Genomic DNA, 15297 nt, shown 5'->3' with positions numbered 1-15297 from the left:
AAAGAAATGCGCATAAAAAGGCAACAAACTCTCGGAGCTTTCTGGGTAACTGCGATCAGGCTTTCTTTTTTTCGCGGCGGGGGAAGGAGAAAATTCCGTTGAGCTCACCGCCGCGAGAAATAACGCCTGATCGCAGGTTACTTTCTGGGTAGTCAAGAGGACGGGGCCCAGATGAGCTCGGGGGGCTGTGGCTGCCCAAAGGGTTGCCCAGATGCTCGCCGTCTCGTTTGGGGTGTAAATTTAAGAATTCGGTCTCCACTTCGGGTGTTCAGGGCAGAACGACAATAATTTTCGACGGTTGGTCTTTTTTAGAGTTGTACGTGAAACTGGGGCAAAAATGGTATCTTTTATGAATCTAAAAAAACTTGAGCCACGCCCAAGCTTGGTCTCCTTTAGGTCTTCAAAGTGCATTCCCGTCCTTTTTCACATCCCTCCTAGCCTTCCACCCTGGCTTAGGCTTTTATAGATTGTGCTAGCATAATTTTTGGCATAATTGGAGCTAAAAAGCATAATTTGTGAAACGAGCACTGCCACGGCATAATTAGCAATTTTTAGCACTTTTTGGAGCATAAATTCATAAAATGTAGTAAATATGGTGTACTTTCTACAGAAATAAATGAAATTTAGGTAGTTTGTTCTTGCAATGCGTGTTTTAGCTATACATTGTGATTGTTAAGTCGTTGGAGGCATTTTACAAACGGTTAGGATGCGAGCAGCTAATGGACAGCTGACGGCCGTGATAAACTGCCATAAACAAAATAAATTTACAACAACGTTAACAGTTTATTTAAAGAACATCATAATTTGGTGTCGTTATTGCGCACCTCTATGTATAGAATCTACGTCATTTTGTGAGCATATTTTCGGAAATCAGAAGCATAATTTGGGAATTCTGGCATAATTTTTGCATAATTTGGCAAAATTTTGAGCACTGCTAGTAGCATAATATGCCACTTTTAGGAGCACAATCTATAAAAGCCTTCCCTGGCTAGAGACATGACAGATCTAAACGAATGCAAATTGTTACACCAAGGTCAAGAATAAGCGTACATAGTCATAGGACAGATCAAGATTCTGAGAAAGCCAATCGCAAACTCACTGTGTTTTTTTTCATAAACAATTTTCCAGTACAAATTTCATATTAACCCTTTCCAGGTTCAGGTCTTTTTACTCCCAAGATCTCAATATTATTCTCCAGGACCGGTAGTCTTTTTCCCAGACTTTCCAGTCCCGGAAAGTGCCACAATAAGATTCCAGGACTTTCCAGGTTTTCCATGACCCGTACGATCCCTGATTTTATCGTAACTATGGTCACGAAACATTACTCTGGGACCAAAGTATGTTTTTTGTTTTGCTATGAGTTTCGAGTGACAAAGACGCAGAGTCGGACCTTCCAATTGCAGAGCATGAGGGCGCGCGGCCCCGACAGCCACAGAAGGGACAGCACGCCTATTTGCGTGCGACTAGTTGAAGGGATAAGTCCCGTGTAGTGTTTTTAGGAAGGGCCTAAGGACTAGTACCCTCGTGTGTGCCGACCTTTACACTCACATGCCTTTCGCAATATGATTGGCCACTTAGCTTTGAAGCAGACTAGTGCCCAGTCATTTTTTATTTCTGTGATATTCGGCCGAGACTAGACTTCGATGCACGGCGAAATATGAAAGATAGACTACAACCTGAAGTAGTCCCTCTTTTATCTTCAGGGGTCGATCAGGGTCGGCCGAGTGAGCAAGCAAAGGCAAGCGCGTGAAAATTTAGACGCTACGCGTGAGGGCTAGAAATAATTGGGGACTACAGGCAAAACAAGTGTTTTACCTGAGAAGTAAATTACCTAGCGACTTTCAAGCCAAATGCATTTAACATGAACATGAATTGAATATGCTCAAACATGATGCGCATTTTAGCATATTCCTATGGAATTTGCGGACTAAAAAATCATTTTATTTATTTATATCCCTGCTTTTGACGCCAACTGAGTTGTACAGATGTTCCCAATAAGAAACGTTGGGCTAAAGGAATACTTTGTATATTTTAAAGCGACACTATCGTTCCTTATGTTATTTATTTCTCGCTCTTGTGTGTCGCGTCTCCTTGTATGAACTGATGTTCTCTCGCGCTCTCCAAACAAATTGCCATACATTTATTTTAATGAATGTTCCCAGAGCTTCGTGGTTCCTCAACACAATATCCGTTTTTCCATCTCATTATTTCAATAAAGTTTATTTTAGCCAAAGAATTCAAACTTTACCCTGGTTTGCCTTCACTGCTGGTGATGAAAATATTTGTTTCCAATGTGTGAATTATAAACTTTAGGGTAAAAAAAAATCATTTGGTTTTAGTACATATTAGAGCAGTTTTCCATTGAGTGTCGTAAAAATCAAAACCAACGTAATCACTCTGGCCAATCACAAAGGACACAGACAATCCAGTGAACCAATCAAAACTCGAAGCAAATGTAGCTGGTACGAAGCGCGGGAAGAACGTGTGCGAGTGAGTCACGATTGGTTTTGGTTTTACTTCTGATTGGCTGAGAAAGTGGCGCAAGATTTCTTATCCCATCACTAAGCGTTGTAATGCAAAATCAATGCAAACGCGAATTACTTTCGACACTCAACTGAAAAACTGCTTTACTAGTGCTTGGTTGTGCAGAAAACATACTTTAACCTTTCATTCACCAAGGAGTATTTACCGTATTTAAATACGGTAAAAAACGAGATTCTATTCTATTTCTACAATTAAAGCATATAGGATATTTTCAGTACAGATTAACACATCATTTTAGAAGTTGTCTCGCTTCCATGTAAAAAAGATGCTTCTCTTTTGTGGGGAGAAAAGTTGCGTGGCCACTTAAAACCCACTGCAATTCTATAAAACTGGTCATTCAGGTATGGTAGAAACAATATAAAATAAAATATTATGGCCCTTTTTAAACTAAGAAGCTAATAACCAAGTTTTTAACTATCGTTCAAATCTTCCAGCTTTTCTTTCAAGCCATCATGACGATGATCCACTGACCACAAGGGTGGTAGGTACTGCGGGCGCATAGTGTCCAGAAAATGTTGTCTCCATGTTTTCTCAAACTCAAGCAGTTTTCCTGCTTTGCGGACCTTTTTCACGACCTCTTGCCCATGCGAAACAAAATTTGAGTTCTCCCTGCGGGTTTCCATTGTTGCGGCCTCTGTGATCATCTCTGGAGTCAGATCGGAAGCGTTAAAGTACTCCTGGACGATTTGCGAGAGTTGTTGGTGCCTGTCTGGTGGAAGTTTGGCTGCAGCAAAATTCAATGCCTTTGCAGCTGACTTGACTTTCTTTAGCTCTGGATCTTCAATGAGGCGAGCTACAGTGGCATTTCCTGATAATGGGACGTAAGAGGTAAACAGACAAGTAAATCATAATGTTAATAGTAAAAATGGACTCACAACACTCAGTAATGTGCATCTTAAGGGGCGGATCTAGGGGGAGAGTGCAGAGGTTGTGCACCCCCCCCCCCCCCCCCCGAGATGACCCGCGGCTTTCTAATACAAACATACATAATATATAATGTATTTACTTACGGTAAAAACATCACTTACAAGAATGGATTAAAACACAATAAAAGAAAAACAGATATTCTGTGCTGAATGGTTTATAGGTCTTGTAAGTACTTGGGAGCTTGTTTATTGATAGTTTTAAACATTAGTTTCCTTTATACAACTGTGTTCTGTATAAAAACTATGGTGCACCCCCTCCTAAGAAAAATCCTGGATCCGCCTGTGATCTTGCTCATCTCCAGACTGAGGGAAACACAAGACTAGCGGTGGACAGCTATCTTGTCCTCCTTAAGACTCGTCAGCACTGCATAAGTGTAAGGTAAAATGGGTAAAGTCACATTCCCCCCTCTTCCCTCTCTCTCTCACCGCCCCCAAGAGCGAGAGGAGGGCGGTGAGGAGAGACCCTGGGACGAGGTTGATTCAAGCCTAGTGGCCCATCAGGCCAGATCATTCCCGTTTCCGTTGCATGAGCGACCGGGAGTATTCTCCCCCTGGATGGGATGCTAGTCCACTCGCTCCCCCAGTAAAAGCGGTACCCATTTATACACCTGGGTGGAGGGGCACTATGCAGTAAACTCTCGCCTGCAAGCAGTGACCCTGGTCAGAGCTCGAACCCAGACCGCTCGATACGGAGTCCAACACGCTAACCCTTAGGCCACCGCGCCTCCAAGGCATAGTGGATAATGGGAGAAAGTTGTTAGTTAAGGAGTGCAAAGTAGTTTTTTTTAAAAAACAGACGTTTCAGGGAAACCCCTTCATCAGTGTAAATGCAATGTCTAAAAGGAACGTGATCGTACGTTAAATGTCTTGCGTGCGCGTCTGTTTAAAAAAACATTTTCATCAAACACTTATTGAAACTTATTGTAACAATTGAGTGCTACGCAGCAAAACTCTTTTATGTGAAGTTGTTAGTTCCCCACCTCAGATCAACCCGTGGTACACATGTTGGATCACGATCCATTTTAATTATTACTATGATCTATTCCTTTGGGTTATGTGCTCACAACTAAGAACATGTAAAAAATCTAGGGATCTACTTCCACTGATATTTTTAAGACAATAACTTCAGTTACTTTGAAATTTGAAAGCGATTTACTAAACCGTTTGCCAGTGTGATGTGGTTTCCTTTTAAGAGTAAATATTTTCGGTTTAGCAGTTGACGGAGGATAACGAAAATCAGAAAATGTTGCACAATTTTGTATTGGTTACCGTAAAATTCCCAAAACAACTTCCCTCGTAACTTTCGGACTTCGCAGATTTTTCTACCGATACAAGTGCATAGAGACTAAATGCGCTAAAAAAACCAACTTCGCTCAAAAAACCTCACTATTACTTTCGGACGATAGCATCTAATAAAATAAAAATATGTTAAATATAACTTTTCGATATACATCTTGTTGTGTCTGTTATATTTTCATTATTTGTTAACAACAAATCAAGTCATGTTTTAGGGCGGACGTTATTTTCGGAGCTTCGCTGCTAAATACCAACTACGAAATTTTATCTCTACTTTCGTAGGCTCGCAACTTTCGAGGATTGTTAGTTTCGAAACTTAACGAATTGTTCCGCTTTTATTTTGTCTACTTTTCGCACTGTAAGCTGGAAAGAATACAGAAAGCGCACATGTAGGTATTCTAATATCTCCAATGATCTCTAAAAATAAAAGAGTTTTTTTGAAAGCTTTCTAAAAATGGTCGAAAGTATAATCTTCAAAAGTACACCTGTAATCATGATGTTCTACCTTGTAAAGGGTATTGAGAATTTGCTTTCGAAACATGCACTAAAATAATTGGTGATATTTTACTTGGAAAACAATAAGTTCACGTCTTTGGAACTCTGCCCTCTTTGCTTGCAGTTTCTCAACCGGTAAAGAATGATCGTATTTTCCACATTACTTTTTTATACAACTATTTACATTATTGCAAGGAGAAAGTTGCTGTAATTCAAGGTATGACATGTGTCACTTTATTTACTGTCCCGGTTTGCCTTTGCAATTTTTAGCCTGCGTGGCCGGCGTTCAAGGGGAAGGAGAAGGGGAGTTCGAGCGCGAACTTCGCGCTCTCTCCTCCACCTCACGCTCGACTCCCCTTCTCCTTCCCCTTTGAACGCCGGCCACGCAGGCTAGCAGATTTTCAAACAAAATTCAAAGTTTCGTTCTCAAACTTGCTAAGGGAACTAACCTCAGTATTTTTATTTGAAGGTTTCAAGCCTGTTCGTTGGTCAAAGTTGGAAAGTGTTTTCGCAACGAAAACAAGCAGCTTGCAAACATTCCCAAAGAAACAATGAATACATCAAACGGAGAAAACCTGAGCGATACCACACGCAAAGTTCTGGTGATAAATTGTGCCGTGAACTTTCCTCTCGCTTTAACAACTATAGTTGGAAACTCATTAGTGTTACATGCAGTCTGGAAAACGCCAGCTCTTCGTTCGCCAACTATGGTTTTATTCTGTGGCCTGGCGATGTCTGATGTTGCCGTTGGGGTGATTGTACAACCACTTTTCATCGCAAACGATTTGTTAGGATTGTATTCTCAATCCGAAAGACTTAAACAACAATTCTTGAATGTTTACAACGTACTTGGTTTCTCCTTGTGTGGAATTTCTCTTTGTACAGTGACCGCGATTGGCGTCGAAAGACTAATTGCTGTTCAAAAGTCCTTACACTATCCAGGTCTTGTCACAATTCCGCGAGTTAAACGCATTCTCGTAGCAATTTGGATTATTTGTGTAATTTTAGCAAGTACGCAGTTCTGGCAGAAAACCATTCAGCTAATTGCACTTGGAATTGCACTATTTTTATGTGTAGGTATCTCGACTATTTCTCATATAAAAATATACAAAATTATTCGCTATCACCAAAATATGATTCAACTTCAGCTTCTAGCAGTTAAAACGAACACAGAGAATATTAGCAATACTTCGCCCTTAAAAATGTCTACTTTCAACGCATTGATCCTTTTTCTGGTACTAATAATCTGTTATTTCCCCTATTTAGTTGTTTTTGTTGTGACTTCAATTAATCCAACCCATGTGTTTATTGGTAGATCTCTTACTTCAACAATTGTGTTCATTAACTCCTGTTTAAATCCATTTTTGTATTGCTGGCGATTGTGTGAGGTACGAGAAGCTGTAAAACAGACTTGTCGTAAACTAGTTTGCTGCAAATAAAACAATACTCTATGTATCTGCAAAGCACATAAAGCGATTTTCAATACAGCAATTACAACAGCCATTTACAGCGAACATAACAAACATTGAACCAATAAGAAGCTTGAAGCAAGTACACGTGATCAGCGCCAAGCGCGAAAGCGCGGCAAAAGGCACGTGATCAAGTCATGATCTGGGTTTGATTTCGCAGCTGGTTAGTTAACTGATTAGTTCCCCATTTTTTTGGACCAATCATAGAGCTACTGTAAGTGAAGCAAATCAAAGCAATTCCGTATTACTTTCGACACTCAATAAAAAAACTTCATTTAAAAAATACAGGTATGCTAAAGATTATTTGGCCAGCAACGCTTTCGTCTCCGTTTTAATGGAGATGCAAAATCTGTCTGCGTAAGCAATATTTAGTACATCCGGTTCTTCTTGTCTAAGGTTGACTTCAACTGACGCGTAACTTCTGTACATGTATAGGAATACATATTTGCGAAAATTATGAAGTCTACGAGTAGAACTTTATTTTTCTCAGGGTTAGGATCGTGTAGTTTTATCCCATTGTGAAAAATGACATTCCGTTTTCCAGAGTTGTCAGTAAGGGTTTGGTAAGAATTTAAGACGGAATTCACTGGGAAGTCGAGTACTATTTATTAAAGTTGGACAAAAATCAAGTACCAGAATAATTTAAATCCTATTGCGTTATTTTCTATCCTCAATAAAAGGTAAAGATGTAAGTAATTATCCGTGATAACACTAACAACAATTTCTTATCAGAGTCTGTAAGAAAATGAATTTCAAAGTTTACGAGGAATATAGGCAAAATCTCACGTGTAGCCATTTTGTAAATTCGTCTTAAGAGATTTAGTGGAATTCAGCGGAACTTCGAAATTTATTTTCGATGTTTGGTGTTGTTAAAAAAGATTTCTTTCGATAAGATATTTGAAGCAGTAACACAAAAGCTTGCAATCAGGTGTATATAGTTTTGGTACATAATTTTGTCCAATAACTACTCGAAGTCCTGGCGGATTTCCTCTTAAAATTTCTACTACACCAAAATCAATCTCAGTGATCAAATAATAAAATAACTATTGAACTTGGTTATCGCAAAATATAGTGATTTGCATTGAAATGCTTGACACAGAGAAATCATATTTTGCTCAACCTCGTCCAATAATAATTGTCAATTGTAAGGTTGCGTCAATGAGTAATTTCATTGCATTTTGCGATGCACAAAATAACCTGTAAAGCAAACGAGGCCGAAAAGAGGCAAGGAAAGTAAAGATTTCGAGCAACTTTTTTTTTCAAGTAAGTTGCGCCTGGAAAAAACGTCCATAGTGTAACACAGCGCCTTGAGAACACATGAAAAATCGTGACAGCGTTACCGTAATTGTTGCAAAAAGAAGAACTTGAATCAACCTGGAGAAATGCTTGCTACAGCAAAAACAAAAGTAACGAAAAGTTCGGCAAATTTTCAGTAATACACTTTTCGAAAGTAAGACAGCTCCAAAAATAGCGATTACTCGAAAGTAAGGACCTCCCTCTCTCTGGAAAAGTGTGAAACCACGTTTAGTCGTTAGCAAACATCTTACAGAAGTTTCAGTTTGGTGCATTCGTTAGAAACTGATAGAAGTTAAACACTGAAAACTGCTCAAAGTTATCCAAGACAGTTTTTGTGTCTAGTGCGAAGCGCAGACACTAAGCTATAACGCTAAAATTTTTTCAGTAAGTACTTCATATACGGCAAATTATGACGTCATACTAACCAAATTCCACTGAGATTTCTAATACGTGACAGCGTACACAAAGTATTTTACAGAAATGCTTCTCTGCATAATAGTAATCGATAATCACTCGTTTTGCCTTCGTTACCCCTTCGTTATTCCTTCGTGAACAACTGATGAAAACGTAGAACAAACGGAACAAATCTAATTGAGATAATTAAGACATTAATTACGTCAACAAACGTCAACATAATGTATTGCGCTAAAAATAATAAATTCTCGGACGTTTGAAGACTTTTGTCTCTTCATTAACGTTAAAACTGCCGTTAACAGACAGCACGCGCAAGACCCTGCATTCAAATGGGATGAACGTTGACTTTGCTTTCTTGTGACAGTGCAAGCGCGCGCTTGCGGCGAAGATGCATTTTAAATTAATTTAAATGTACACGCGCGTGCTGTATATTTGTACCCATTGTACCCATATTTCTTCACTACACTGTTGAAGCTAGAATTCTCTACAACTATAGTCTATGCCGACAAAAACCTAATAAATGCACTACCGTGACCGAGCAATACAGTAATGCACAAAGCTCAATAAAGCTCAGCACTAGACACATGTACGTAGTGCGGACCTATTTTTTAAGACTTGTAGGCCTGGTCACGGACCATACGGGCCTTTCTAAGGGGAGTCCTAGGGTATGCTCCCCCAGGGAAAATATTTCAGATATAAAAGACCCCTGAAAACGATTTTTTTCCTTTACAACAGTATAAGCGTTTTCGAATCGTTTCAGCGATTTTGTGTACTTGGACGGGCAAAATCGATTTGAAAACGCTATGGACGCGACTGGTTGTTTTTTAAAAACAGAGCCAAAAAAATTATTTCGAACGAAAATGGATACATGTGGACAAGGCCTTATAACGCTAAGAAACGTTAAGAAGCTACTTCATCTTGAAGATACTTTAGCCTGAATAGTTTTCTGTTGTACATTTTAAAAATACAAGTGGGTTGAAAAATTTGTAGGCCTGTTTCTACGGGCCTATAGGCTAGCTACATGTAGGTCCCAGCAAGAATTGAAAACTGCACGAAACCGAAATTTGTCACGTTTGGCAAGGGTTTATTCACGCACCTAAATTTTTTTGACGCAAAAACCCTTCCAAGATCTAGTCGAAACATTTTTGAAATGCAAAAATCCTTCAATAATATACCCCTCCCCTCGTTTGTTATGCCGGGGACTTCGTTATAAACTGGATTGACCTTCGTTATACCGGGATTTTGCTCCAATACATTTTACTGTTCGTAACCTAGGTCGGCTGAAGAATATTGTTCCTTATAACGGGGACTTCATTATAACAGGGATCCTTACACCAGGGTTTTGCTTCAATACATTTCACTGTTTGTAACTTTGCCAGGCTGAAGAATACATTTTCTCATGTATAATAAGGACTTCATTACAATGGTGTATCACTGTATCAAAATTTTTACAGTAGCTCTCTTAAAATTTAGTGAGTGTATTCTTACCAAGCGGAGCATCATACTTGTTTGCCAGTTCCCTTCTTAGCTTGTCATCATAAAAGGCGGACATACGGTGACATTCAGGGCACATTAGCAGTACATCATGAGAGTGATTGGCTTTAATGACAAGTGGAAAAAATCGTCGGTAGTCGTGTGGAACAATGTTCTTTCTCATGTAGCTCTGATCGCTTCCACACACAACACAAATGTTGTCCTTGAAATTGAGGTAGTAAGAATCTTCCGTTCCTGGTCTCCCTGAGGGTTCAAACTTCAGCTGGACTGTGTAAGGATCAAGGCAGGTCAGTTTCCCTGCAGAAAAAAAGAATTTAAATTTAAATCTTCTGCGAGGTGCGGACTACAAACATGAAAAAGTTCAAAGCACACATAATGAAAATTGCCTTGGAAAATCTAATAAGGATTTAGTTGGTACACTTTGCCGCATAAGACTTTTGTAGTACAAAGGTCTTATACAACTTTCATCATAGAACATCATCAGATGTCATAGGGTTTTAAAGATTATCTTTATAACTTGTTCCAAAATCCTGCAACACTGTTCGTGTTCTACATCAGGGCCGTAGCCAGGCTTTTGGCATAAACGAGGCAAAATCTGCAATCGCCCAAAGCACGAGTCACTAGAGGTGTCTGGGGGAATGCTCCCCAGAAAATTTTGAAATCTAAAAGCTCTGAAACACTATTTACAGCATATTCATAAACTTTTTCTCTAGAAACATCAGTCTTGTTCAAATGGGGATTATTTTCGCAACTAAAAGTATTTAGTTACTAATAATTGGGTCTGTCCATTTCATGAGTTCGAGTTCGAGTTAGAATTTCGAGTTCGAGTTAAAATATCGAGTTCGAGTTGCTTGCGGTTAGCTCCACTCTGGTTTGCTTGCGGTTAGCTCCACTGCTATTTGCTTGCAGTTAGTTCCACTCCTATTTGCTTGCGGTTAGCTTTCATTTGGTGATAAGGGCGATACTATGTGTGACCAACTGGGAAATGTTACCCCATAACTCGAACTCGAAATTTCTAACTCGAACTCATAAATTCGATACACTCCTAATAATTTAGGGTTAAAATCTAGACAAGGCAAGTGCCTCGTCTTGCCTCTTGCTAGTTACAACCCTGCACATGACTGTAATTGCAAAGAAGTTAAGGTTTGATTCACACAAAACACAATTTGTTGAAGACTTGACATGAGCTTGGCACATTAACAGAGTTTTACTCTCTTAGTCACCCTGAAAACGTCACAAGAGCATGTTTTTGACCCTTTCCTAGTGGGTGTTAGAGCTACAATGTAGGGCACAGCGGTTCCACCATAGAGCCATTCTTTGATTATCAAAGAAAAGGCTTTCTCGACAAATTAAACCCAACAACGAACAAAAATCTAACTTCTCTAGCATTTCTGTAACAAATCAAAACATGCAGGTGATGAGAAAAAACAAGTCAAGACCTTCTTGATAAAAAACTAACTTCTCCCAAGAATAGATACATTAAAGTTTGAATATAGGTGGGAAGATTTTGCATGTCGAACTTGAGACTACAAATGGTTAACTTACCAATTCCCCTTTTAATATACCAATCTGCCTTCTTACGATCTAGTGTGCACAACCTTGACCCATCAGGGGCAGCAAGCATACAGTTCATGTAAAGTGGAGATTTTCTTCCAATGCCTCTCTTGTAAGGTTTTAGACTATTAGATATTTGGGTCTCGGCATCATCTTTCTTTTTGTCATTTTCCTTAGTTGGAGCTTTTCTTTTCTTATCTTTGAATGCAAGATCAACGACTCCCTGGCAGAGAGAACTTGCTCTTTGACAAAAGAAAGAGTCTTGTAAAAGATCAATGACTTCTTCCCTGGTGAGATATCCCTCGTCTTCTTCATATCTAGACTCCCATTTGCTAAGATCTGCCATGATATTATAAACATCAGATTCTACATCAAACATTAATCCATGGCTGAAATCTTTGAAATCCTTTAAAGCTTGACCATGGTTTTTAGAATCACTTTCATTGCCCTGTGCTCCAAAAGAGCCTTCTTGCTTATCGTCAAAGTTAACATTGTTCAAATCCTCTTGATTACTGTTTTCCATGCACCCTTCATGTTCTTGTATTACCTCTGATACAGAGTCATTACTTGTTTTGCTGGAAGGTGCGAGATCAGATACTCCGTCGATCAAAGTCGAGTTATACACTTCACTTCCACTTGTGATGTCATTGTGTGACAAATTCTTTATAGACTCTGGCACTTTACTGTCTGTCATGCCCTGATTTAACCCTGATGCAGAATTTCCACTGGCATTATTTTCGACGCAAATGGAATCCTCTGAGATGAAAGCAGTTCTAAGCACTTTTCTCTCCTCTGCCTTTGATTTTACCAGTCTAAGAAACATGTGACTTGCAACTAAGGCATCATTCATTGCATATTCAATCTGTCTTCTGTCAAACTGTTCTGCTTCCCAGTTGCTACAACGAATCCTCCAAGACTTGTCCATGGTGACACCAAGAATTCTCTTGGCTAATGCATCTAAACTTGTCTTCTGGTTCCTGTCAAATAAAACCAAGAAATAATGTGATATATAACTAAAACATGATTAGAACCTGGACACACATGAACATGTGATCTACAGTGGCAGATCCAGACCTTCAATTAAGGGGCGCTCTTGAAAATAATTTTTCTCGGCCCTATGGGCCTCTATTTGGCCAAACAAAAAGGTGGGGGCCCAGACCCCCCGTGCCCCTCTCCTAGATCCACCACTGATCTATACCACAAAGCCGTCAAACGCAGCGCGCGTGCGCAGTTCCTGTGTTATTCCCGCCAGAATTTTCCATACAAAGTCTAAAATTTTCCGAAAACTTTCGCTTAAAGCCAAAAGTTAATGTTGTCCATGGAAAGTTAAAGGGACCGTGTCACGGATTTTAGCCAAATTTAGGCATAGGAAATGACCATCAAATTTGTTTAAATGTATAAAATAACCTCTTAAAACAGTAAAGGAATATTTAAATAACACACCAAATGCAAAAGAAGGTACGGATGGCCAAGAGTGTCGAAGATTGAAACGGATTGCGACATGGGCTTTTGAAATATGGTCCGGCGGAACAGTTTTCAAAGTTAATCTTGTCTGCTTGTAACAATTAAATTTATGACGCCCGGGAGACACATTTAGCTGCAAGGAAGCTATGGTTTTGTCATTTAGTATCAAATAATTAATTTCTTTGCGAACATTTAGTTTCATAGCGCATATTTGGCAAAATGTAATAACATAAGATTAACCTAGCTGTGACATAGTCCCTTTAAGGTTAATACGCCGCTTATGGATTGGAAATTTGATAATTCATCTCCACTGAGTGTCCCAGCTTGAACTGTTCTTTCACTGTACTATTTCTTTAACAATTTCTTACAAAAGTTTGCCCACTTTCAAGTCGAAAGTTTGAGGCAGCGAAGACCAGATGTGACGTCAACTTTTGAGTTTGACCGCTGCGAAGATCTATACACAGTTTAGGCTAAGTTAGACTTGATCTAATGCCGGTCAGTGGCTTTTTTCAGCAGTAATGCTAACAGGGGGGAAGGAGTTGGGCACATGCTTTTTTTTTTTCAATCATGTGCACAGTCATCGGTTTCCACTTCATGGCAATGTGTACTTATTTTCTCTCTCTCTCCCTTCCTCTCCTCCCTCTCCTTTCTTAGAGTAAGTATTTGGATCTGCGCCATAGCTCGCATAGCTTCGCTCTGCTAATCGCTCTGCCATTGTTGTAATTCCCTCGCCGCGCATAATTAGGTCGTTGCTTAGGAAACCGCTTGGTTTAGCGCCTTTGTCATTTCTCTTTCGCTCTAGGTTAATAAAGTGTTCTTCGTGTACGGAGTTATGTCTCAACTTACTGGCGCTGGCAAGTATTTGGGTTGGGTTTTGAGGGATTTTCATCAGTGCGAAGGTGCCTGGTGATTGCCACTCTTAAGGTTACTATGAATACCTTTGCGATCGCTAGAATCATGGGTGGCTCCACCAAATCTACAATGTAAGTGTCTGTTCCTTTGAGATTACCTGGAGCAGGACCAGTGACCCAAGATAACTCAGATCATGGTGCATCAAAGGAACTGGAAACTCTGCTCTGGGTAAGGATTCACCAGTTCCTTTGATTCACCAAGATCCAAGTGATCTTACAGTAGATCACTGATCCTGATCTGGATCATCTCAAAGGAACACACCCTAAGCACCGTCCCCAAGGCAGGTAAGGTAAAGTCTGCGTCCAAGCCAAGTGACCCATACAGCTGGAGCTTATCCCGGTTTCCATAGCATTAAGCGACTTAGAGTATTGCTACTCCCCCCTGGATGGGACGCCAGTTCATCGCAGGGTTACCCCCCAGCAGTAAATTCGCCTGCACCCATTTATACACCTGGGTGGAGAGAGGCACTGTGAGAGTAAAGTGTCTTGCCCAAGAACACAACACAGTGCCCCCACCAGGGCTAGAACTCAGGCCGATCGAATCGGAGTTGAACGCACTAACTAATACTTTTAGGGAACTGTGCCTCCCATCGGCATACATAAAGAGTTTGAATATTTTTAAGATGTACCTTGACTGAACACTGCTCTCCACTCTGCATCTCTGTATTACATGCCGCAGGTCCACACAACCCTGCACAGTAACACCAAACATTCCACACAGTCTCTTTGCATCATCCTTAATGCCGACACCAAATTTAAGAATACTCTTGTCCTCCAAGATTTCTCTCACAGTCTGAGGCAGATGGCCATCCATTTTACACAATCGAATAAGAAAGCAATCGCTCAAAGGAGTTGCAATTTGTAACAGAGCAACAGGAGCGTTTGTTTGCCCTTTCTTGTTCACCCATTCACAGTCCATTCCAAGAAAATTCAATTTAAAAGGATACTTTGATCGGTACGACTGCAGAAGTTTTTCACACGACAAAGCACTGTCAACGACAAAAACACGCGAGGTCTTCGCTTTTCTTCGTGTAAAGTTGCGATCAAATGTTCTCCACACATGTTGCGCGGGGCCAAGAAGAACAATGCCAAGAAACCATCGTAGAAATATCAAAAGAGAAATCCCAACTGTTCCAATGTATGAATATAAGCTCAATCGTTTGTCCTCTTTTGATCTTGCGAGAGGTCTGTTTCGATTTATACCGGTGATTTCGCCGGCATTAATACACAATTTCGCGTTATTTCTCGCCCTAGTTGGACCTACGTTCGCTGTACTCTTTGCAGATGGCTCCATTCTTCTCATCGTAATAAAGATTTGGTCGGGAAAACCTCGTTTACGGGTAAAAGAACGCAAAAAATACATTACATTGTATGGTGTAACACATGGCAGCCATGTTTGTCAAAACTCATCCCCAGTCCCCATTTGGTAACGGG

General features: G+C 40.0%; 2 protein-coding genes across 2 annotated transcripts; one reads left to right on the top strand and one right to left on the bottom strand.

The window, feature by feature from the left end:
• Positions 1-2637: 2637 nt before the first annotated feature.
• LOC144667173 (exonuclease 3'-5' domain-containing protein 2-like) lies at positions 2638-15252 on the bottom strand. The gene is made up of 4 exons (XM_078528571.1): positions 14493-15252; positions 11480-12465; positions 9929-10231; positions 2638-3352 (listed from the first exon to the last, which is right to left on the bottom strand). The coding sequence occupies exons 1-4, from the start codon at positions 15224-15226 to the stop codon at positions 2955-2957; spliced, it is 2421 nt and encodes an 806-aa protein (XP_078384697.1). The 5' UTR covers positions 15227-15252; the 3' UTR covers positions 2638-2954.
• Positions 5401-6936, top strand: LOC144667174 (melanocyte-stimulating hormone receptor-like). Its single transcript, XM_078528572.1, has 2 exons — positions 5401-5478; positions 5731-6936. The coding sequence occupies exon 2, from the start codon at positions 5813-5815 to the stop codon at positions 6698-6700; it is 888 nt and encodes a 295-aa protein (XP_078384698.1). The 5' UTR covers positions 5401-5478; positions 5731-5812; the 3' UTR covers positions 6701-6936.
• Positions 15253-15297: the final 45 nt, after the last annotated feature.

Source organism: Oculina patagonica, chromosome 10 (assembly GCF_052425735.1).
Source record: "Oculina patagonica isolate OP01 chromosome 10, crgOcupat, whole genome shotgun sequence".
Lineage (NCBI taxonomy): Eukaryota > Metazoa > Cnidaria > Anthozoa > Scleractinia > Oculinidae > Oculina > Oculina patagonica.
Note: the sequence above shows the minus strand (reverse complement) of the source record. Positions and strands in the feature narration are given on the sequence as shown.

Coding starts and splice junctions, on each gene's coding strand:
- LOC144667174 (XM_078528572.1), top strand. CDS start 5,813: ATGAATACATCAAACGGAGAAAACCTGAGCGATACCACACGCAAAGTT.
- LOC144667173 (XM_078528571.1), bottom strand. CDS start 15,226: ATGTATTTTTTGCGTTCTTTTACCCGTAAACGAGGTTTTCCCGACCAA. Junction 12,466..14,492: donor GAGAGCAGTGTTCAGTCAAG/GTACATCTTAAA, acceptor TTTATTTGACAG/GAACCAGAAGACAAGTTTAG. Junction 3,353..9,928: donor CAAGTATGATGCTCCGCTTG/GTAAGAATACAC, acceptor TCCCATTATCAG/GAAATGCCACTGTAGCTCGC.